Source organism: Coregonus lavaretus (assembly GCF_964263955.1).
Source record: "Coregonus lavaretus genome assembly, contig: HAP1_SCAFFOLD_1688, whole genome shotgun sequence".
Classification (NCBI taxonomy): domain Eukaryota; kingdom Metazoa; phylum Chordata; class Actinopteri; order Salmoniformes; family Salmonidae; genus Coregonus; species Coregonus lavaretus.
In genome coordinates, this window is record NW_028161783.1 from 15,001 (window position 1) to 39,628 (window position 24,628).

Below are 24,628 nucleotides of genomic sequence, written 5' to 3' on the forward strand. Positions count from 1 at the left end.
TTCACGCCGGAGCTAGAGCAATCCGCTCCACCAGTGTGCAGTCCAGCTCCGGCCAGCGGGGCCAGACCGGACCAGGGGTACTTTGGGGGGTTGGAGAGGGAGCGGGGATCAGGCCCGGAGCCGGATCCGCCGCCTAAGCGGAGTGCCCACCCGGTCCCTCCCCTGTGGTGTTTGGTGGGCGCGGTCGGAGTCCGCGCCTTTAGGGGGGGGTACTGTCACGCCCTGGCTCTGGGGACACTTGTATGTTGAGCCAGGGTGTGCATTTCATTTGTTTATCTAGTATGTGTATTTCTATGTTGGCCTGAGTGGCTCCCAATCAGAGGCAACGAGTGTCAGCTGTCGTTGGTTGTCTCTGATTGGCAGCCAAATTTAAACTGTCTGTTTCCCATTTGTGTTTGTGGGATCTTGTTTCAAGTCTGTTTATGTTAGACCGTGAACTGTCACGTATCGTTTGTTGTTTTTGATCGTGTCTCTAATTAAAGAGTATGTTTGCCTGCAACGCTGCGCCTTGGTCCTCATCTCTGTTTGACGATCGTGACATGTATGCATTGGATGGTTCTTTCATCGAGCAGGTTCCCTCCTATAAATACCTGTGCTTTTGGATTGACAATAATTTGATGTTTAAAAAACATACGGATGAGCTAGTTAAGAAGCTGAGATTTAAAGTAAGCTTATTTTATAAAAAAGAGATCATGCTTCTCCCTAAACAGCAGGAAGCAGATTGTACGGTCAACCTTCCTGCCAGTTCTTGACTATGGTGACACTGTTTACCAGATTGCAGCAGCCACTACTCTTACACTGTTGGATGCCGTCTACCATGGCCCCATTCGTTTTATCACAGGTGACGGACGCACCACTTCATCCTGTATCAAAAGGTTGGCCGGTCCTCAAAGTCCCGTAGATCACTTCATTACGCCATGTTTGTTTACAAAGCTCAAATGCACAAGCTTCCGACTTACCTCACGTCACTGTTAAAATGTACAAATATGAGACACCAAACCCGTTCACAGGGATGGTTAACTCTCGAGGTTCCACTAGTATGTACGGATCTAGGTAAATCCGCATTCAGTTTTAGTGCCCCCCATTTTTGCAATAGCCTACAAAACTCCCTACATCTTGACTCTCTGGTGCCTCTAGGGCAGTGGAGGACTTTAATGTTAAATGAATTAAATGAGAATTGCAAGTGCTTGGATTGAATGTAAATAATTGTAGTTGTGGTGTTTGAAGCTGTAGTGTTGATTCTGTATTTTTGTTTTATTACATTTTTAATGATAATTTTGAATTTGTTGTATTGTTTTTTCAAGTGGAAACTCTTAGTCCCAAGTGGCACCCTATTCCCTATAAAGTGTTCTACCTCTTCAATGTGCCCTGGTTCAAAATAGTGCACTATAAAGGGAATAGGATACCATTTGGGAAGCAACCAAAGTAGCTGTTATAGTGCCAACTAACAAGGGCAGTGAGCTACTGCTAGTATAATGAGGGAATGTGGGTTGGTGTCCTAACTCAGTAGTGATTTCAGGATAAAACAAACAGACATAGATCAAGCTGCTTGCATAGAACACACTCCATGTTGCATCAGAGGTATGTTAATAACTCAATTTGGCCGCATCCCAAATGACAACCTATCCCCCAGGGCTCTGATCAAAAGTAGTGCACTATATAGGGAATAGGGTGTCATTTGGACACAGCATATCAGAGTTTCTGTTCCCTCTTGGGCTTGTCAAACTATGCATGAAGTTTGATTTTGTAATGAATCTAATCATTTAGGGATTGGTTATTTTATTAGTATGTTTTTTTTTTATAAAGTCCACAAGTCTCTGATCATCACTTAAAGTGGTATTTTATAAAGTCCATGAGCCTTTTGATCTTTTTTTTTTTACCGTTATTTTATTGGGGAGTCATACTGAGACCAAGGTCTCTTTTACAGATGAGCTCTGAATTATGTAAATTACAGAAAATACACACATCAAAATAAATTCCAAATGCAATTAGAAAGAAAGAAAAACATGGTCATAAAAAACAAACACATTCATCAGTAATAAGGTCCTCAATCAGCTTTCTGAATTGCCCTAGAGGCACCAAAACATAAAATGTAAGAACTTTTGAAGATTGTTCCACAAATAAGGTGCAAGAAATCTAAACGCTGATTTACCTAACTCAGTAGAGACCAAAGGAATTTCCAGAGTTAACCATCCCTGAGACCAGGTCTGGTAACTCTTATGTCTAAAGTTTAGTAAAGATGTTAGGTACAGTGGGACTTTTTGTAAAAGGGCTTTATAAATGAAAACATAGCAATGTATCAACCTATGTGACATAAACAAACAGAACTTGCTTAGGCAGGGAAGAAGATACATTTGTACGCTTCAGTGCATTTACTGTTTTCCAAAATTGAGAAGTATCACCAGCAGAGTCAGAGATAGAGCTTAGAAAGTAGCTTGATTTAGCTTTCTGAATCGAGATAGTACATTTGTTTCTCAATTGTCTGATAGACTGCCAGTCCACTACAGAGTCAGTTTTCCTTGCTTTGGCCCAGGCCTGATTTCTCATCTGAATGAGAGATAGCTCGGAAGAAAATCAAGGGTTAGATCTATCTTTGACTCTGAATTGTTTAAAAGGGGCATGTTTATTTGCCAGAGGATTAAATACGTAGGAAAACATTTCTAGAGCCAACTCAGGGTCAGGAATACAGGAGACCGTGGCTAAATCAGAGTAGAACATGTCATAAAAAAACCTTGAGGAGAAAACCTTTTAAAATGTATCATCTTAATTAAACTAGGAATTATATTTTGCTGTTCGTATCTCTATTACATACTATGGGACAATGATCACTGAGATCATATGTAAATACTATTATCAGTAAGAATTAAATCAATCAATGAGGACGACAAAAAAGGTGTTAAACACTTGGAAATAGCGTCAATTGCATCGCCATGGCACCAGGGGGGCGGTAAATCACAGCAACAAATACATGTGTAGTGTGGTTTATGGACACATCTACAACCAGGAGCTCAAATTTCTTGGGAACAGAAATATTTTAAAATTGGGACGCCATGAAATTAGATTTTACATATATGGCCACTCCTTCCCCTTTCTGTAATCTGTCACATCTAAATACATTATAATAATTTACTTCAATGTCTTTATCAGAGACAGAACCATTTAACCATGTTTCCAAGAGAACCAGAATGTCAGGACACGAGTCCTGTACCCAAATGTTAGTTGTATCCATTTTTGAAATACTTGTCACATTTAGGTGCATTAGCTAGCTGTGCTGAAGCACCAATTTGAACTGCTCTCGGACTCACATATTGCTGTTCACTGGACCTTATGATCACTCAGCTGCACAGCTGATGCCTGCTGGACTGTTCCTTTACACGGTACCCTGTCCTGTTTAATCTGTTTAGCCTCAGCCCAAACTTTATCGCTATTATCAGTTGTTGTCTTAGCTCTCTCTAATAACAGCTGTGATTGCTTTATGCCTCTCTCCCTTGTCAATATGCCTTGCCTATTGCTGTTTGGGTTAGTTCTTATTATACAATTTCACTGTAGAACCCCTAGTCCCTCTCAAACTGCCTCAAATAGTTCCTTTGTTCCACCCCCCATACACGCCGAGACCGGCTCAATCGGTGCCTCCAGTGATGCTATCTCTTTCATTGTTACCCAACGCTTAGGTTTACCTCAACTGTACTCATATCCTTCCATATCCTTTTCTGTACATAATGCCCTGAATCTTTTCTACAACGCCCGGAGAACTGCCCCCTTTATTCTATGTACCCAACGCACTAGAAGACCAGTTCTTAAAGCCTTTAGTCGTATCCTTATTCTAGTCCTCCTCTGTTCCTCTGGTGATGTAGAGGCTAACCCAGGCCCTGCAGCCCCCAGTATCACTCCTACTCCCCAGGAGCTATCATTTGTTGACTTCTGTAACCGTAAAAGCCTTGGTTTTCTGCACGTAAATATCAGAAGCCTCCGTCCTAAGTTTGAGTTATTCACTGCGTTAGCACACTCCGCCAACCCTGATGTTCTAGCAGTGTCTGAATCCTGGCTTAGGAAGGCCACCAAAAATTCTGAAATTTCCATCCCCAACTATAACATTTTCCATCTAGATAGAACTGCCAAAGGGGGTGGAGTTGCAATCTACTGTAGAGATAGCCTGCAGAGCTCTATCATACTATCCAGGTCTGTGCCCAAACAGTTTGAGCTTCTACTTCTAAAAATCCACCTTTCCAGAAATACATCTCTCACTGTTGCTACTTGCTACAGACCCCCCTCAGCCCCCAGATGTGCCCTGGACACCATATGTGAATTGATTGCCCCCCATCTATCCTCAGAGTTCGTACTGCTTGGTGACCTAAATTGGGATATGCTTAACACCCCGGCCATCCTACAATCTAAACTAGATGCCCTCAATCTCACACAAATTATCAACGAACCTACCAGGTACAACCCTAAATCCGTAAACATGGGTACCCTCATAGATATCATCCTGACTAACTTAGCCTCTAAATACAACTCCGCTGTCTTCAACCAGGATCTCAGCGATCACTGCCTTATTACCTGCGTCCGTAACGGGTCCGCGGTCAAACGACCACCCCTCATCACTGTCAAACGCTCCCAAAAACACTTCAGCGAGCAGGCTTTCCTAATTGACCTGGCCCAGGTATCCTGGATGGATATAGATCTCATTCCGTCAGTAGAGGATGCCTGGTTGTTCTTTAAAAGTAATTTCCTCTCAATCTTAAATAAACATGCCCCATTCAAAAAATACAGAACTAAGAACAGATATAGCCCCTGGTTCTCCTCAGACTTGACTGCCCTTGACCAGCACAAAAACATCCTGTGGCGTACTGCATTAGCATCAAATAGCCCCCGCGATATGCAACTTTTCAGGGAAGTTAGGAACCAATATACACAAGCAGTTAGGAAAGCAAAGGCTAACTTTTTCAAACAGAAATTTGCATCCTGTAGCACTAACTCCAAAAAGTTTTGGGACACTGTAAAGTCCATGGAGAATAAGAGCACTTCCTCCCAGCTGCCCACTGCACTGAGGCTAGGAAACACTATCACCACCGATAAATCTACAATAATCGAGAATTTCAACAAGCTTTTTGCTACGGCCAGCCATGCTTTCCACCTGGCTACCACTACCCCGGCCACCAACTCTGCACCCTCCGCTGCAACTTGCCCATGCCCCCCCCCCCCCGCTTCTCCTTCACACAAATCCAGACAGCTGATGTTCTGAAAGAGCTGCAAAATCTGGACCCCTACTAATCATCTGGGCTAGACAATCTGGACCCTTTCTTTCTAAAACTAGCCGCCGAAATTGTCGCAACCCCTATTACTAGCCTGTTCAACCTCTCTTTCGTAACGTCTGAGATCCCCAGAGATTGGAAAGCTGCCGCGGTCATCCCCCTCTTCAAAGGGGGTGACACTCTAGATCCAAACTGTTACAGACCCATATCCATCCTGCCCTGCCTTTCAAAAGTTTTTGAAAGCCAAGTTAACAAACAGATCACCGACCATTTCGAATCCCACCGTACCTTCTCCACTATGCAATCCGGTTTCCGAGTTGGTCATGGGTGCACTTCAGCCACGCTCAAGGTCCTAAACGATATTATAACCGCGATCGATAATAGACAGTACTGTGCAGCCGTTTTCATTGACCTGGCCAAGGCTTTCGACTCTGTCAACCACCGCATTCTTATTGGCAGACTAAATAGCCTTGGTTTCTCAAATGACTGCCTCGCCTGGTTCACCAACTACTTCTCAGATAGAGTTCAATGTGTCAAATCGGAGGGCCTGTTGTCTGGACCTATGGCAGTCTATGGGGGTGCCACAGGGTTCAATTCTTGGGCCGACTCTTTTCTCTGTGTATATCAATGATGTCGCTCTTGCTGCTGGTGACTCTCAGATCCACCTCTACGCAGACGACACCATTTTGTATACATCTGGCCCTTCATTGGACACTGTGTTAACAAACCTCCAAACGAGCTTCAATGCCATACAACACTCCTTCAGTAGCCTCCAACTGCTCTTAAACACTAGTAAAACTAAATGCATGCTCTTCAACCGAACGCTGCTTGCACCCGCCCACCCGACTAGAATCACTACTCTCGACGGGTCTGACCTAGAGTATGTGGACAACTACAAATACCTAGGTGTCTGGTTAGACTGTAAACTCTCCTTCCAGACTCACATTAAGAATCTCCAATCCAAAGTTAAATCTAGAATCGGTTTCCTATTTCGCAACAAAGCCTCCTTCACTCATGCTGCCAAACATGCCCTCGTAAAACTGACTATCCTACCGATCCTTGACTTCGGCGAGGTCATTTACAAAATAGCCTCCAACACTACTCAGCAAATTGAATGTAGTCTATCACAGTGCCATCCGTTTTGTCTCCAAAGCCCCATATACTACCCACCACTGTGACCTGTACGCTATTGTTGGCTGGTCCTCACTACATATTCGTCGCCAAACCCACTGGCTCCAGGCCATCTATAAATCACTGCTAGGCAAATCCCCGCCTTATCTTAGCTCATTGGTCACCATAGCAACACCCACCCGTAGTATGCGCTCCAGCAGGTATATCTCACTGGTCATCCCCAAAGCCAACACCTCCTTTGGCCGCCATTCCTTCCAGTTCTCTGCTGCCAATGACTGGAACAAATTGCAAAAAATCTCTGAAGCTGGAGACTCTTATCTCCCTCACTAACTTTAAGCATCAGTTGTCAGAGCACCTTACCGATCACTACACCTGTACACAGCCCATCTGAAATTAGCCCGCCCAACTACCTCATCCCTATATTGTTATTTATTTTGCTCATTTGTACCCCAGTATCTCTATTTGCACATCATCTCTTGCACATCTATCATTCCAGTGTTAATACTAATTGTAATTATTTTGCACTATAGCCTATTTATTGCCCTACCTCCATAACTTGCTACATATGCACACACTGTATATATATTTTTGACTTTGTTTTGTTTTACCCCATATGTAACTCTGTGTTGTTGTTTTTATTGCACTGCTTTGCTTTATCTTGGCCAGGTCGCAGTTGTAAATGAGAACCTGTTCTCAACTGGCTTACCTGGTTAAATAAAGGTGAAATAAAATAAAAAAATAAAATAATAATAATTAGCCCCCCAGGAGATTTAAAGTCAGAGGGGATTTCGGCTCATTCCCATCAGGGCTAACAGGCATTCCCATCAGAGCTAACAGGCATTCCCATCAGGGCTAACAGGCATTCCCATCAGAGCTAACAGGCATTCCCATCAGAGCTAACAGGCATTCCCATCAGAGCTAACAGGCATTCCCATCAGAGCTAACAGGCATTCCCATCAGAGCTAACAGGCATTCCCATCAGAGCTAACAGGCATTCCCATCAGAGCTAACAGGCATAGGGCCATCTGCAGCTATTTGTTGAGTGAGCTGAGACTTTGCCAAGGTCCCTGGCCAGCCACGTGAGAGCAGAACAGACTGAGCATTTGACAGACCTCCCTCAAGGGCTTTATAAAGGGAAACCCAGCCGCTAGCTGCGCAGTGACGTGAGCCTACCAGACGGGCTAAATGCCTTTTATGTTCACTTTGAGGCAAGCAACACTGAAGCATGCATGAGAGCACCAGCTGTTCCGGACGACTGTGTGATCACGCTCTCCATAGGCGATGTGAGCAAGACCTTTAAACAGGTCAATATTCACAAGGCTGCGGGGCCAGACGGATTACCAGGACGTGTACTCAGAGTATGCGTGGACCAACTGGCAAGTGTCTTCACTGACATTTTCAACCTCTCCCTGACCGAGTCTGTAATACCTACATGTTTCAAGCAGACCATCATAGTCCCTGTGCCCAAGAAAGCAAAGGTAACCTGCCTAAATGACTACCGACCCGTAGCACTCACGTCGGTAGCCATGAAGTGCTTTGAAAGTCTGGTCATGGCTCACATCAACACCATCCCGGAAACCCTAGACCCACTCCAATTTGCATACCGCTCCAACAGATCCACAGATGACACAATCTCAATCGCACTCCACACTGCCCTTTCCCACCTGGACAAAAGGAACACCTATATGAGAATGCTATTCATTGACTACAGCTCAGCATTCAACACTATAGTGCCCTCAAAGCTCATCACTAAGCTAAGGACCCTGGGACTAAAAACCTCCCTCTGCAACTGGATCCTGGACTTCCTGATGGGCCAGGTGGTAAGGGTAGGCAACAACACATCTGCCACGCTGATCCTCAACACAGGGCCCCTCAGGGATGCGTGGTTAGTTCCCTCCTATACTCCCTGTTCACCCACGACTGCGTGGCCAAGCACGACTCCAACACCATCATTAAGTTTGCTGACGACACAACGGTGGTAGGCCTGATCACCAACAACGATGAGACAGCCTATAGGGAGGAGGTCAGTGACCTGGTCGTGTGGTGCCAGGACAACAACCTCTCCCTCAATGTGAGCAAGACAAAGGAGATGATCGTGGACTACAGGAAAAGGAGGGCTGAGCACGCCCACATTCACATCGACGGGGCTGTAGTGGAGCAGGTCGAGAGCTTCAAGTTCCTTGGTGTCCACATCTCCAACAAACTATCGTGGTCGAAACACACCAAGAAAGTTGTGAAGAGGGCACGACAACGCCTTTTCCCATTCAGGAGACTGAAAAGATTTGGCATGCGTCCCCAGATCCTCAAAAGGTTCCACAGCTGGTACCATCCTGACCGGTTGCATAACCGGCTGGTATGGCAACTGCTCGGCATCCGACCATAAGGCGCTACAGAGTAGTGCGTACAGCCCAGTACATCACTGTGGCCAAGCTTCCTGCCATCCAGGACCTCTATACTAGGCGGTGTCAGAGGAAGGCCCAAGAAATTGTCAAAGATTCCAATCACCCAATTCTTAGACTGTTCTCTCTGCTAGTGCACGGCAAGCGGTACCGCAGCGCCAAGTCTATGTCCAAAAGGCTACTTAACAGCTTCTACCCCCAAGCCATAAGACTGCTGAACAATTAATCAAATGGCCACCTGGACTATTTGCATTGACCCCCCCCCCCCCCCCCCATTGTTTTTACACTGCTGCTACTTGCTGTTTATTATCTATGCATAGTCACTTTACCCCTATCTACAGTTGAAGTCGGAAGTTTACATAGACCTTAGCCAAATTGACCCCCCCCCCCCCCCATTGTTTTTACACTGCTGCTACTTGCTGTTTATTATCTATGCATAGTCACTTTACCCCTATCTACAGTTGAAGTCGGAAGTTTACATAGACCTTAGCCAAATACATTTATACTCAGTTTTTCACCATTTCTGACATTTAATCTTAGTAAAAATTCCCTATCTTAGGTCAGTTAGGATCACCACTTCATTTTAAGAATGTGAAATGTCAGAATAATAGTAGAGAGAATTATTTATTTCAGCTTTTTCTTTCTTTCATCACATTCCCAGTGGGTCAGAAGTTTACATACACTCAATTAGTATTTGGTACCATTGCCTTTAAATTGTTTAACTTGGGTCAAACGTTTCGGGTAGCCTTCCACAAGCTTCCCACAATAAGTTGGGTGAATTCTGGCCCATTCCTCCTGACAGAGCTGGTGTAACTGAGTCAGGTTTGTAGGCCTCCTTGCTCCCACACGCTTTATCAGTTCTGCCCAGAAATGTTCTATAGGATTGAGATCAGGGCTTTGTGATGGCCACTCCAATACCTTGACTTTGTTGACCTTAAGCCATTTTGACACAACTTTGGAAGTTTGCTTGGGGTCATTGTCCATTTGGAAGACCCATTTGCGACCAAGCTTTAACTTCCTGACTAATGTCTTGAGATGTTGCTTCAATATATCCACATAATTTTCCTTCCTCATGATGCCATCTATTATGTGAAGTGGACCAGTCCCTCCTGCAGCAAAGCACCCCCACAGCATGATGCTGCCACCCCCGTGCTTCACGGTTGGGATGGTGTTCTTCGGCTTGCAAGCTCCCTCTTTTTCCTCCAAACATAACGATGGTCATTATGGCCAAACAGTTATATTTTTGTTTCATCGGACCAGAGGACATTTCTCCAAAAAGTACGATCTTTTCCCCATGTGCAGTTGCAAACCGTAGTCTGGCTTTTTTATGGCGGTTTTGGAGCAGTGGCTTCTTCCTTACTGAGCGGCCTTTCAGGTTATGTCAATATAGGACTCAGTTTACTGTGGATATAGATACTTTTGTACCTGTTTCTTTCAGTATCTTCACAAGGTCCTTTGCTGTTGTTCTGGGATTGATTTGCACTTTTCGCACCAAAGTATGTTCATCTCTAGGAGACAGAACGTGTCTCCTTACTGAGCGGTATGATGGCTGCGTGGTCCCATGGTGTTTATACTTGCGTACTATTGTTTGTACAGATGAACGTGGTACCTTCAGGCGTTTGGAAATTGCTCCCAAGGATGAACCAGACTTGTGGAGGTCTACAATTTGTTTCCTGAGGTCTTGGCTGATTTCTTTTGATTTTCCCATGATGTCAAGCAAAGAGGCACTGAGTTTGAGGGTAGGCCTTGTAATACATCCACAGGTACACCTCCAATTGACTCAAATGATGTCAATTAGCCTATCAGAAGCTTCTAAAGCCATGACATCATTTTCTGGACTTTTCCAAGCTGTTTAAAGGCACAGTCAACTTAGTGTATGTAAACTTCTGACCCACTGGAATTGTGATACAGTGAATTATAAGTGAAATAATCTGTCTGTAAACAATTGTTGGAAAAATTACTTGTGTCATGCACAAAGTAGATGTCCTAACCGACTTGCCAAAACTAAAGTTTGTTAACAAGAAATTTGTGGAGTGGTTGAAAAACGAGTTTTAATCACTCCAACCTAAGTGTATGTAAACTTCCGACTTCAACTGTACATGTACAAATGACCTCTACTAGCCTTTACCCCCTCACATTGACTCGGTACCGCTACCCCCTGTATATAGCCTCATTATTGTTATTTTATCGTGTTACTTTTTATTTCTTTAGTTTATTTAGTAAATATTTTCTTAACTCTATTGTCTTAAAAGTGCATTGTTGGTTAAGGGATTGTAAGTAAGCATCGCACGTTAAGGTTGTATTTGGCACATGTGTGTCACGCTCTGGCTCCGGGACTGTGTATTTTGAGCCAGGGTGTGTTCATTTGGTTGTGTTTGGTATTGGTTGTGTTGTATTTGGATGTGTTTCCTTGTTTGGTCGTGTGACTCCCAATCAGTGGTAACGAGTGTCAGCTGTCGGCTCGTTATCTCTGATTGGGAGCCATATTTAAACTGTCAGTGTTCACCTTAGTGTTGTGGGTTTTTGTTCCTTGTCAGTCATTATAACTGAGGACTTCACGATTCGTCATTGTTTGTTGTTTTTGTAGTGAGTACTTTAATTTAATAAAGTCATGTTCGCTCAACGCGCTGCGCTTTGGTCTCCCTCATTAGACGATCGTGACAGAAAAACCCACCTTAACCAGATCAAGCAGCATGAAGAAGAGAGAGGATGGACTTCGGAGCAGTTGAGTAGGAGTCTCGACTGGGCCAAGCCAAGAGAAGAGGAGAGAGGTTGGACTTTGGAGCAGTGGGGTGATAGTCTGGCGAGAACGATGGAGGCCTGGTCCACGAAGAGGAGAGAACCCCAGAAATTTTTTAGGGGGGGGCTCACGACGTCGGACCAGCAGGAGGCCGCGATAGAGCGGTCCAGTGGGTTGCCGGAGGAGGCCGTCGGGTTACGGGGGCCACTGGTCGAAGAGGGGATGGAGGAAGTAGAGGCACGGCGAGAGGTACTGGCGTGTGTTGCCAGTCCGGTCCGGCCCGTTCCAGATCCTGGTGTAGGGCCAGTGGTGTGTGTCCCCAGTACAGTCCGGCCCATCCAAGCTCCCCGCACCAAGCCAGTGGTGTGCGTCGTCAGCCTTGTCCGGCCCGTTCCTGCTCTCCGCGCCAAGTCTGTGGTGCGCGTCGCCAGCCCTGTCAGACCCGTGCCTGCTCTCCGCACCAAGTCTATGGTGCGTTTCGTCAGCCCTGTCCGGCCCGTTCCTGCTCTCCGCACCAGGTCTGTGGTGCGCGTCGCCAGCCCCGTCCGGCCCATCCAAGCTCCCCGCACCAGGTCAGTGGTGCGCGTCGCCAGCCCTGTCCGGCCCGTGCCTGCTCTCCGCACCAAGTCTATGGTGCGTTTCGTCAGCCCTGTCCGGCCTGTTCCTGCCACTCGCACCAAACCAGGGGTGCGAGTCGCCAGCCTGGTCCAGCTCGTTCCTGCTACTCGCACCAAGCCAAGGGTGCGAGTCGTCAGCCGGATTCAGCCCATTCCTGCTACTCGCACCAAGCCAAGGGTGCGAGTCGTCAGCCGGATTCAGCCCATTCCTGCTACTCGCACCAAGCCAGGGATGCGAGTCTTCAGCCTGGTGAGGCCTGTTCCGGCTCCACGCACCATGCAAAGGGTGCGTATCGTCTGCCAGGTCCGGTCCATTCCTGCCTCACGCGCCAAGCCAGGGGTGCGCGTCGGCAGTCCTGATCCAGCTAACTGGGTCAGATCGGACTGGGGGCACTACGGGGGGATTGTAGTAGGGTGGTGGTCAAGCCCGGAGCCGGAGCCGCCTCCGAGGAGCAATACCCACCCAGCCCTTCCCTATTTGGGGTGTAGGCGCGGTCGGAGTCCGCGCCTTTAGGGGGGGGTACTGTCACGCTCTGGCTCCGGGACTGTGTATTTTGAGCCAGGGTGTGTTCATTTGGTTGTGTTTGGTATTGGTTGTGTTGTATTTGGTTGTGTTTCCTTGTTTGGTCGTGTGACTCCCAATCAGTGGTAACGAGTGTCAGCTGTCGGCTCGTTATCTCTGATTGGGAGCCATATTTAAACTGTCAGTGTTCACCTTAGTGTTGTGGGTTTTTGTTCCTTGTCAGTCATTATAACTGAGGACTTCACGATTCGTCATTGTTTGTTGTTTTTGTAGTGAGTACTTTAATTTAATAAAGTCATGTTCGCTCAACGCGCTGCGCTTTGGTCTCCCTCATTAGACGATCGTGACAATGTGACGAAGAAAATTTGATTTGAATTCGCTGGATGCAGGGGCTGGATGCAGGGGCTGGATGCAGGGGCTGGGTGCAGGGGCTGGGTGCAGGGGCTGGATGCAGGGGCTGGGTGCAGGAGCTGGGTGCAGGGGCTGGGTGCAGGGGCTGGATGCAGGGGCTGGATGCAGGGGCTGGATGCAGGGGCTGGATGCAGGGGCTGGGTGCAGGGGCTGGATGCAGGGGCTGGATGCAGGGGCTGGGGCGGGAACTGGGAGAGAAGTGTTCGCAGAGCTTAGTATTTAATAAAGTCCACGAGTCTCTGATCATCACTTAAAATAGTTTTTTTTTAAAAATCCATCTCAGGACCATGCCCATCTAGTTAGGGAGGTTTCTATGGGGATGAAGAGGTGCTGAAATCCCATGCTATTAAATTTTTTACAGTAGGGATTACATGGATTGAATGGTATTTTGTAAAGGAGGTCTGCTGCCATTTCTGGTGCTTTATTCTGATCCTGTCTCTCCTTACTGGGAGTGGGTTTCTGAGTCTGTGTGTGTGTGTCTGTGTGTGTCTGAGTCTGTGTGTGTGTGTGTATGTGTGTCTGAGTCTGTGTGTATCTGTGTGTGTGTGTGTCTGTGTGTTTCCGGTGCTTACTCTGTCTCTGTATCTGTTGTTTCAGGGAGCTGTCTGTGACTGTGTCTGTAATTATAGGGAGTAGTCTGTGACGGTGTCTGTAATTATAGGGAGCAGTCTGTGACTGTGTCTGTAATTATAGGGAGTAGTCTTTGACGGTGTCTGTAATTATAGGGAGTAGTCTGTGACTGTTGTTTCAGGGAATGGTATGTGACTGTGTCTGTTGTTTCAGGGAGCTGTCTGTGACTGTGTCGGTAATTATAGGGAGTAGTCTGTGACTGTGTCTGTAATTATAGGGAGTAGTCTGTGACGGTGTCTGTAATTATAGGGAGTAGTCTGTGACTGTTGTTTCAGGGAATGGTATGGGACTGTGTCTGTTGTTTCAGGGAGCTGTCTGTGACTGTGTCTGTAATTATAGGGAGTAGTCTGTGACTGTCTGTTGTTTCAGGGAATGGTCTGTGACTGTCTGTTCTTGTTTCAGGGAGAGGTCTGTGAACGTGTCGGAACCGGAGATCCTCCAGATGACTGTCAGTAACCTGAAGCCAGAGGAGACCTACTCCTTCCGAGTGGTGGCCTACAACGACTACGGCCCTGGAGAGAGCTCCGAGACAGTCAGACTCACCACACAACCAGAGTGTAAGCATAGATTAGCCCCGCTCAGCATTCACCCTGAGCGGAAATACAGCACAAGCCTGCCTAGTCCCACACAGGGCCCAAGTGTAAGCAATACTGACAGAACTTCACTTAGCCAGAGCACTGCCCAGTTTATAGTCAACACACAAATCGAAACAAATCAAATTGTATTGGTTGCATACACATATTTAGCAGATGTTATTGCGGGTGTAGCGAAATGATTGTGTTCCTGGCTCCAGCAGTGCAGTAATATCTAACAATTCACAACAATACACACGGATCTAAAAGTAAAAGAATGGAATTAAGAAATATATAAATATTAGGACGAGCAATGTCGGAGTCAGCAGTATAAATATATATAAATGTGATGGGATGTATAGACATTATGGACAGTATGTGGATATAATATTTAGTATATCTGAAGAATACGTAGATAGAATAGTATAGATACAGCAATAGTTAAATAGGATGCCCTTGACTAGAATACAGTATATACATATGAAATGAATGAAACAGTATGTAAACATGAGTTTAAACGTGAGTGTAAGGACAACCTGAGTGCTTAGTCCCACACACAGGCTTGGAACTACAGTACAAACCTTCCTACTGTCCAGTCCACAGTTATAAATAGTTATAAATACAGGACAGCCCTGCCTAGTCACAAAACCCAACCAGAGGTAAAGGTAAAGGACTGCCCACTGCTCAGTCAAAACCATGAAATGAACTGGTGTTCTAATGCGGGAGAGTAGCTTCCTAGTAATGAACTGGTGTTCTAATGCAGGAGAGTAGCTTCCTAATAATGAACTGGTGTTCTAATGCAGGAGAGTAGCTTCCTAGTAATGAACCGGTGTTCTAATGCGGGAGAGTAGCTTCCTAGTAATGAACCGGTGTTCTAATGCGGGAGAGTAGCTTCCTAGTAATGAACCGGTGTTCTAATGCGGGAGAGTAGCTTCCTAGTAATGAACCGGTGTTCTAATGCGGGAGAGTAGCTTCCTAGTAATGAACTGGTGTTCTAATGCAGGAGAGTAGCTTCCTAGTAATGAACCGGTGTTCTAATGCGGGAGAGTAGCTTCCTAGTAATGAACTGGTGTTCTAATGCAGGAGAGTAGCTTCCTAGTAATGAACTGGTGTTCTAATGCGGGAGAGTAGCTTCCTAGTAATGAACTGGTGTTCTAATGCAGGAGAGTAGCTTCCTAGTAATGAACTGGTGTTCTAATGCAGGAGAGTAGCTTCCTAGTAATGAACTGGTGTTCTAATGCAGGAGAGTAGCTTCCTAGTAATGAACTGGTGTTCTAATGCAGGAGAGTAGCTTCCTAGTAATGAACTGGGTGTTATAATGCGGGAGAGTAGCTTCCTAGTAATGAACTGGTGTTCTAATGCAGGAGAGTAGCTTCCTAGTAATGAACCGGTGTTCTAATGCGGGAGAGTAGCTTCCTAGTAATGAACTGGTGTTCTAATGCAGGAGAGTAGCTTCCTAGTAATGAACTGGTGTTCTAATGCAGGAGAGTAGCTTCCTAGTAATGAACTGGTGTTCTAATGCGGGAGAGTAGCTTCCTAGTAATGAACCGGTGTTCTAATGCAGGAGAGTAGCTTCCTAGTAATGAACCGGTGTTCTAATGCGGGAGAGTAGCTTCCTAGTAATGAACTGGTGTTCTAATGCAGGAGAGTAGCTTCCTAGTAATGAACCGGTGTTCTAATGCGGGAGAGTAGCTTCCTAGTAATGAACTGGTGTTCTAATGCAGGAGAGTAGCTTCCTAGTAATGAACCGGTGTTCTAATGCAGGAGAGTAGCTTCCTAGTAATGAACTGGTGTTCTAATGCAGGAGAGTAGCTTCCTAGTAATGAACCGGTGTTCTAATGCAGGAGAGTAGCTTCCTAGTAATGAACCGGTGTTCTAATGCGGGAGAGTAGCTTCCTAGTAATGAACTGGTGTTCTAATGCAGGAGAGTAGCTTCCTAGTAATGAACCGGTGTTCTAATGCAGGAGAGTAGCTTCCTAGTAATGAACTGGTGTTCTAATGCGGGAGAGTAGCTTCCTAGTAATGAACTGGTGTTCTAATGCAGGAGAGTAGCTTCCTAGTAATGAACTGGTGTTCTAATGCAGGAGAGTAGCTTCCTAGTAATGAACTGGTGTTCTAATGCAGGAGAGTAGCTTCCTAGTAATGAACTGGTGTTCTAATGCAGGAGAGTAGCTTCCTAGTAATGAACTGGGTGTTATAATGCAGGAGAGTAGCTTCCTAGTAATGAACTGGTGTTCTAATGCAGGAGAGTAGCTTCCTAGTAATGAACTGGTGTTCTAATGCAGGAGAGTAGCTTCCTAGTAATGAACTGGTGTTCTAATGCAGGAGAGTAGCTTCCTAGTAATCTGTACAGTTTCTCTGCAGCTCAAGTTTGCGCCTATTCCATCACGGCATTTTCGGTCGTTTTGCTCTATGACACCCACAAGCTTCACGGCAGTCCTCTGAACTCCCTGTCACGGACGTTCTAATTTGGAAGAGGTCTTCTCACAAAACCAACTGTCCAGACCGAACCGTTGGAGCTATAAACTAACATGTCATCGATATGGAAAGGAGAGACTCACAAACAAGTGTTAGGTTGTTTCGCTCTACGATGCTCAAAAGCTTCAGGGGAGTCGTCTGAACGTAACCCTGTACCGGGCTGTAAAAACGTGCATGGTGGATATACAGTGCCGTGCATAACGTGACCAAACATGGGTCAAACATGATATCTGTTTGGGCTTCTTGCGGTCAATTTGCAGTCTACAAATTATTTGTAATTATGTTCCGTCCCCCTGACCATCTGCTCAAGAAAAAAATTGTCCCGCGGCTGAAACTAGTTGATGATCCCCGGTCTAGACCTGCATGGTGGAAGGGAGAACACAGTAACAACACATTCCTCATCTGCTGCCCTGTATCTAAATACAGTCACACACTAGTGCACCAGTAGACTCACAGATACGCACACACACATCTACACACACACACACATCTACACACACACACACATCTACACACACACACATCTACACACACACACACACATCTACACACACACATCTACACACACACATCTACACACACACACATCTACACACACATCTACACACACACACACATCTACACACACACACATCTACACACACACATCTACACACACACATCTACACACACACACATCTACACACACATCTACACACACGCACACATCTACACACACACACACATCTACACACACACATCTACACAAAAAAAAAAAAAAAAAAACATCTACACACACACACATCTACACACACACATCTACACACACACATCTACACACACACACATCTACACACACATCTACACACACACACACATCTACACACACACACATCTACACACACATCTACACACACACACATCTACACACACATCTACACACACACACACATCTACACACACACACATCTACACACACATCTACACACACATCTACACACACACACATCTACACACACACACATCTACACACACACACATCTACACACACACACACACACACACACACACACACACACACACACACACACACACACACACACACACACACACACACACACACATCTACACACACACACACACACATCTACACACACACACACACACACAAACATCTACACACACACATCTACACACACACATCTACACACACACATCTACACACACACACACACACACATATACACACACACATCTACACACACACACACACACACACACACACACACACACACACACACACACACATCTACACACACATACATCTACACACACACACACACACACACACACACATCTACACACACATACATCTACACACACACACATCTACACTCACACATCTACACACACATCTACACACACACACACATATACACACACATCTACACACACACACACACACACCTACACACACACACATCTACACACACACACACCCATCTACACACACACATCTACACACACACACATCTACACACACACACATCTACACACACCTACACACGCACACACACATCTACACACACACCCATCTACACACACACACACATACATCTACACACACACACACACATCTACACAAACATCCTGATGCACCAGTACACTCTGACAACACAATCTCCATCTTTACTCCATGATTCTGAGCAGAGATCAGCTGCAGATTGCTCTCTATAAGGAGATGAATAAAACCCTACCAAATTAAAGGGGGGGTTGACAGTGGATTTAGGGTTTAGGGCACATCAAGTCTACTTTCATTCTTTCACTCTCTTTCTTTGTCACTTGCTTTTTCTTTCTCTCCAGGCTGAAGCAGATTATTTCTCTCTGGTCTGAAGCAGATTCTTTCTCTCCGGTCTGAAGCAGATTCTTTCTCTCTGGGCTGAAGCAGATTCTTTCTCTCCAGGCTGAAGCAGATTCTTTCTCTCCAGGCTGAAGCAGATTCTTTCTCTCTGGGCTGAAACAGCTTCTTTCTCTCCAGGCTGAAGCAGATTCTTTCTCTCCGGGCTGAAGCAGCTTCTTTCTCTCCGGGCTGAAGCAGCTTCTTTCTCTCCAGTCTGAAGCAGATTCTTTCTCTCTGGGCTGAAGCAGATTCTTTCTCTCCGGTCTGAAGCAGCTTCTTTCTCTCCGGGCTGAAGCAGATTCTTTCTCTCCAGGCTGAAGCAGCTTATTTCCTTGCCTGGTCTGAAGCAGCAGTATACACGGTGGTATTACAGCCAGTGGAAGCTGATTCAAATCTCCCCTAATCATTCCTTAGCTCTCCTCTCACTGGGGCCTCATCCGTCCAGCCTGCCAGATGACATTGTTCTATTAGACCTTGTGGAGGAGGAACATATACCATTCAAACGTCTGCAGCTCACCTTCTAATTCTGCTTTAATATTAACCTTTTAATATGGCACTTAAAATAACACCTTTAAAGGTACAATGCAGCTGTTTTTTTTATCTCAATATCAAATCATTTCTGGGTAACAATTAAAGGCCCAGTGCAGTCAAAAACGTGATTTTCCTGTGTTTTACATATATTTCCACACTATGAGGTTGGAATAATACTGTGAAATTGTGAAAATGATGATAATGCCCTTTTTAGTGTAAGAGCTGAAGACTGACTGTTTTGGTGGGATGGAGTTTTGGCCTTCCATGGTGACATCACCATGCAGTAAATGACTTAATTTACCAATAAGGAAGAGAGTTTGAAACCTCTCTGCCAATAATAGCTAATTTTCAGTTTTTCCCTCCCCCTCCCCACTCAGACCACTACCAGAAAGTCCTAAAAAATTATTGCTCTTTGTTCAGAAGCTATTTTTATTTTATTTTTTTACCATTTTAATTGAAAACAATCACAGTAAGGTACATAATTGTTACCCAGAAATGATTTGATATTGAGATAAAAACAACTGCATTGGACCTTTAAGTACCTTACTGCCATTGATTTAAATTAAATTAGTCAAAAATAAACAGATCTGTGATGTGTGTGTGTGCCTGATGTCTGTTTCTCTGTGTGTTCCTGTCGCAGCAGTGCAGGTCCCTGGGCCGGTGGAGAACCTCCGGGTAGAGTCCATCTCTCCCACCTCCATCCAGGCCTCGTGGGACGTCCCATCCTACGCCAATGGTCCCCTGCTGGGGTACCGACTGCTCTGGACCGAGACACCCTCTGGGAAGGAACAGGTACATGGCTGTCATGGTCCAATCAACATCAGCCCAATCAGCCCACCTGACACGGCGGATCCACAGATGGAAGAGCCATATATAGAATCATATAAATAAACAGTCCAGAGCCATATATATAATCATATAAATAAACAGTCCAGAGCCATATATATAATCATATAAATAAACAGTCCAGAGCCATATATATAATCATATAAATAAACAGTCCAGAGCCATATATAGAGTCATATTAATAAACAGTCTATATCCATATATAGAGTCATATTAATAAACAGTCTATATCATATATATAATCATATAAATAAACAGTCCAGAGCCATATATAGAGTGATATTAATAAACAGTCTATATCCATATATAGAGTCATATTAATAAACAGTCCAGAGCCATATATAGAGTCATATTAATAAACAGTCTATATCCATATATAGAGTCATATTAATAAACAGTATATATCCATATATAGAGTCATATTAATAAACAGTCCAGAGCCATATATAGAGTCATATTAATAAACAGTCTATATCCATATATAGAGTCATATTAATAAACAGTCCAGAGCCATATATAGAGTCATATTAATAAACAGTCTATATCCATATATAGAGTCATATTAATAAACAGTCTATATCCATATATATAATCATATAAATAAACAGTCCAGAGCCATATATAGAGTCATATTAATAAACAGTCTATATCCATATATAGAGTCATATTAATAAACAGTCTATATCCATATATAGAGTCATATTAATAAACAGTCTATATCCATATATAGAGTCATATTAATAAACAGTATATATCCATATATAGAGTCATATTAATAAACAGTCTATATCCATATATAGAGTCATATTAATAAACAGTCTATATCCATATATAGAGTCATATTAATAAACAGTCTATAGCTCTGGGTCACATTAGTTCTCTGAAAGCAGTGAAGTCATTAGCAGCTTGAATTAAAGCTCAATAAGTGGTAAAAAAATAACATTTTTTTTTTTTTTTTTTTTTACTTTGTTCTTCGTTTAAATAAACGGTGATAGAGAAGAGAGAGAGATTAGATGAAATTGGTATGTTGTGTGTTGCCTGTGAGTTGTTTGAAGTCCACCCAAATAGATGAACATGTCCTGTGTGCTGATGACACACACATAGATGTGATGTTTGATGTACTGATTACAGAATGGACATTGGACTCTTCTGAACATTTTTGGGATAAGCATCATCATCATAAATTGAGTAGAGAAGCCACTGACCATCACGATCATACGATTTTTTTTTTTTTTAACTGTCACAATTCTTTCATGCTTTTGGCATTTTGGTTATTTCCTTATTATTTGACGGCTCTTTAAAGTAATCTCAGTTTGAAGCTGATAAAAAAGTTGAAATGTGATCCAGTTGTATAACACCCCTGTGGAGTGTTCTGTGATCTATCCATTGATGGTATTATACCTCTCTCTTCCATTTTGACACATCAATTAATTTCCCTCTCGTTTCCTCACTTCATCATGTAAATGGCTTATGATAAGAAAACACACTCTCCAACAAAGTACACATTTCAAAGTCAGCCAGAATATACAGTGGTGTGGAAAAGTGTTCGCCCCCTTCCTGATTTGTTATTTGTTTGCATGTTTGTTACACTTAAATGTTTCAGATCATCAAACAAATTTAAATATTAGTCAAAGATAACGCAAGTAAACACAAAATGCAGTTTTGAAATGAAGGTTGTTATTATTAAGGGAAAACAAAATCCAAACCCACACGGCCCTGTGTGAAAAAGTGTTTGTCCCCCCTGTTATAACACAACTCAACTGTGGTTTATCACACCTGAGTTCAATTCCTCTAGCCACGCCCAGGCCTGATTACTGCCACACCTGTTCTTAATAAAGGAATCACTTAAATAGGACCTGTCTGACAAAGTGAAGTAGACCAAAAGATCCTCAAAAGCTAAACGACATGCCGAGATCCAAAGGAATTCAGGAACAAATGAGAAAGAAAGTAATTGAGATCCATCAGTCTGGAAAAGGTTATAAAGCCATTTCTAAAGCTTTGGGACTCCAGCGAACCACAGTGAGAGCCATTATCCACAAATGGCGAAAACATGGAACAGTGGTGAACCTTCCCAGGAGTGGCCGGCCGACCAAAATTACCCCAAGAGCGCAGCGACGACTCATCCAAGAGGTCACAAAAGACGCCACAACAACATTCAAAGAGCTGCAGGCCTCACTTGCCTCAGTTAACGTCAGTGTTCATGACTCCACCATAAGAAAGGGACTGGGCAAAAATGGCCTGCATGGCAGAGTTCCAAGACGAAAACCACTGCTGAGCAAAAATAACATTAAGGCTCGTTTCATTTTTGCCAGAAAACATCTTGATGATCCCCAAGACCTTTGGGGAAAATACTCTGTGGACTGTCGAAACAAAAGTTGAACTTTTTGGAAGGTGTGTCTCCCATTACATCTGGCGTAAAAGTAACACCTCATTTCAGAAAAAGAACATCATACCAACAGTAAAATATGGTGGTGGTAGTGTGATGGTCTGGGCCTGTTTTGCTGCTTCAGGACCTGGAAGACTTGCTGTGATAAATGGAACCATGAATTCTGCTGTCTACCAAAAAATCCTGAAGGAGAATGTCCGGCCACTTGTTCGTGACCTCAAGCTGAAGCAAACTTGGGTTCTGCAGCAGGACAATGATCCAAAACACACCAGCAAGTCCACCTTTGAATGGCTGAAGAAAAACAAAATGAAGACTTTGGAGTGGCCTAGTCAAAGTCCTGACCTGAATCCTATTGAGATGCTGTGGCATGACCTTAAAAAGGCAGTTCCTGCTCGAAAACCCTCCAATATGGCTGAATTACAACAATTCTGCAAAGATGAGTGGGCCAAAATTCCTCCACAGCTCTGTAAAAGACTCATTGCAAGTTATCGCAAACACTTGATTGCAGTTGTTGCTGCTAAGGGTGGCCCAACCAGTTATTAGGTTGTAGGGGGCAATCACTTTTCCACACAGGGCCATGTGGGTTTGGATTTTGTTTTCCCTTAATAATAACAACCTTCATTTCAAAACTGCATTTTGTGTTTACTTGTGTTATCTTTGACTAATATTTAAATTTGTTTGATGATCTGAAACATTTAAGTGTGACAAGCATGCAAACAAAAAATAAATTAGGAAGGGGGCAAACACTTTTTCACACCACTGTACAGTTGAAATCGGAAGTTTACATACACCTTAGCCAAATACATTTAAACTCAGTTTTTTACAATTCCTGACATTTAATCCTAGTAAAAATACCATTTCTAAGGTCAGTTAGGATCACCACTTTATTTTAAGAATGTGAAATGTCAGAATAATAGTAGAGAGAATGATTTATTTCAGCTTTTATTTCTTTCATCACATTCCCAGTGGGTCAGAAGTTTACATACACTCAATTAGTATTTGGTAGCATTGCCTTTAAATTGTTTAACTTGGGTCAAACGTTTCGGGTAGCCTTCCACAAGCTTCCCACAATAAGTTGGGTGAATTTTGGCCCATTCCTCCTGACACAGCTGGTGTAACTGAGTCAGGTTTGTAGGCCTCCTTGCTCGTACAAGCTTTTTCAGTTCTGCCCAGACATTTTCTATAGGATTGAGGTCAGGGCTTTGTGATGGTCACTCCAATACCTTGACTTTGTTGACCTTAAGCCATTTTGCCACAACGTTGGAAGTATGCTTGGGGTCATTGTCCATTTGCGACCAAGCTTTAACTTCCTGACTGATGTCTTGAGATGTTGCTTCAATATATCCACATAATTTACCTTCCTCATGATGCCATCTATTTTGTGAAGTGCACCAGTCCCTCCTGCAACAAAGCACCCCCACAGCATGATGCTGCCACCCCCGTGCTTCACGGTTGGGATGGTGTTCTTCGGCTTGCAAGCGTCCCCCTTTTCCCTCCAAACATAACAATGGTCATTATGGCCAAATAGTTCTATTTTTGTTTCATCAGACCAGAGGACATTTCTCAAAAAAGTATGATTTTTGTCCCCATGTGTAGTTGCAAACCATAGTCTGGCTTTTTTATGGCGGTTTTGGAGCAGTGGCTTCTTCCTTGCTGAGCGGCCTTTCAGGTAATGTCGATATAGGACTCGTTTTACTGTGGATATAGATACTTTAGTACCTGTTTCCTCCAGCATCTTCACAAGGTCTTTTGCTGTTGTTCTGGGATTGATTTGCACTTTTCGCACCAAAGTACGTTAATCTCTAGGAGACAGAACGCGTCTCCTTCCTGAGCGGTATGACGGCTGCATGGTCCCATGGTGTTTATACTTGCGTACTATTGTTTGTACAGATGAACGTGGTACCTTCAGGCATTTGGAAATTGCTCCCAAGGATGAACCAGACTTGTGGAGGTCTACAATTTGTTTTCTGAGGTCTTGGCCGATTTCTTTTGATTTTCCCATGATGTCAAGCAAAGAGGCACTGAGTTTGAAGGTAGGCCTTGAAGTACATCCACAGGTACACCGCCAATTGACTCAAATGATGTCAATTAGCCTATCAGAAGCTTCTAAAGCCATGACATCATTTTCTGGACTTTTCCAAGCTGTTTAAAGGCACAGTCAACTTAGTGTATGTAAACTTCTGACCCACTGGAATTGTGATACAGTGAATTATAAGTGAAATAATCTGTCTGT

General features: G+C 44.1%; 1 protein-coding gene across 1 annotated transcript in view; it reads left to right on the top strand.

Annotated features, from left to right (window-relative positions):
• The window catches only part of LOC311120079 (netrin receptor DCC-like), a gene marked incomplete at both ends in the record, with an annotated part of 83,607 nt that overhangs the window by 2,983 nt on the left and 55,996 nt on the right, over window positions 1-24,628 (top strand). The window contains 2 exons of the mRNA XM_084194696.1: window positions 14,106-14,260; window positions 19,807-19,955. Of these exons, the coding sequence (XP_084050822.1) occupies window positions 14,106-14,260; window positions 19,807-19,955 (304 nt within the window). The remainder of the gene's footprint in view (window positions 1-14,105; window positions 14,261-19,806; window positions 19,956-24,628) is intronic.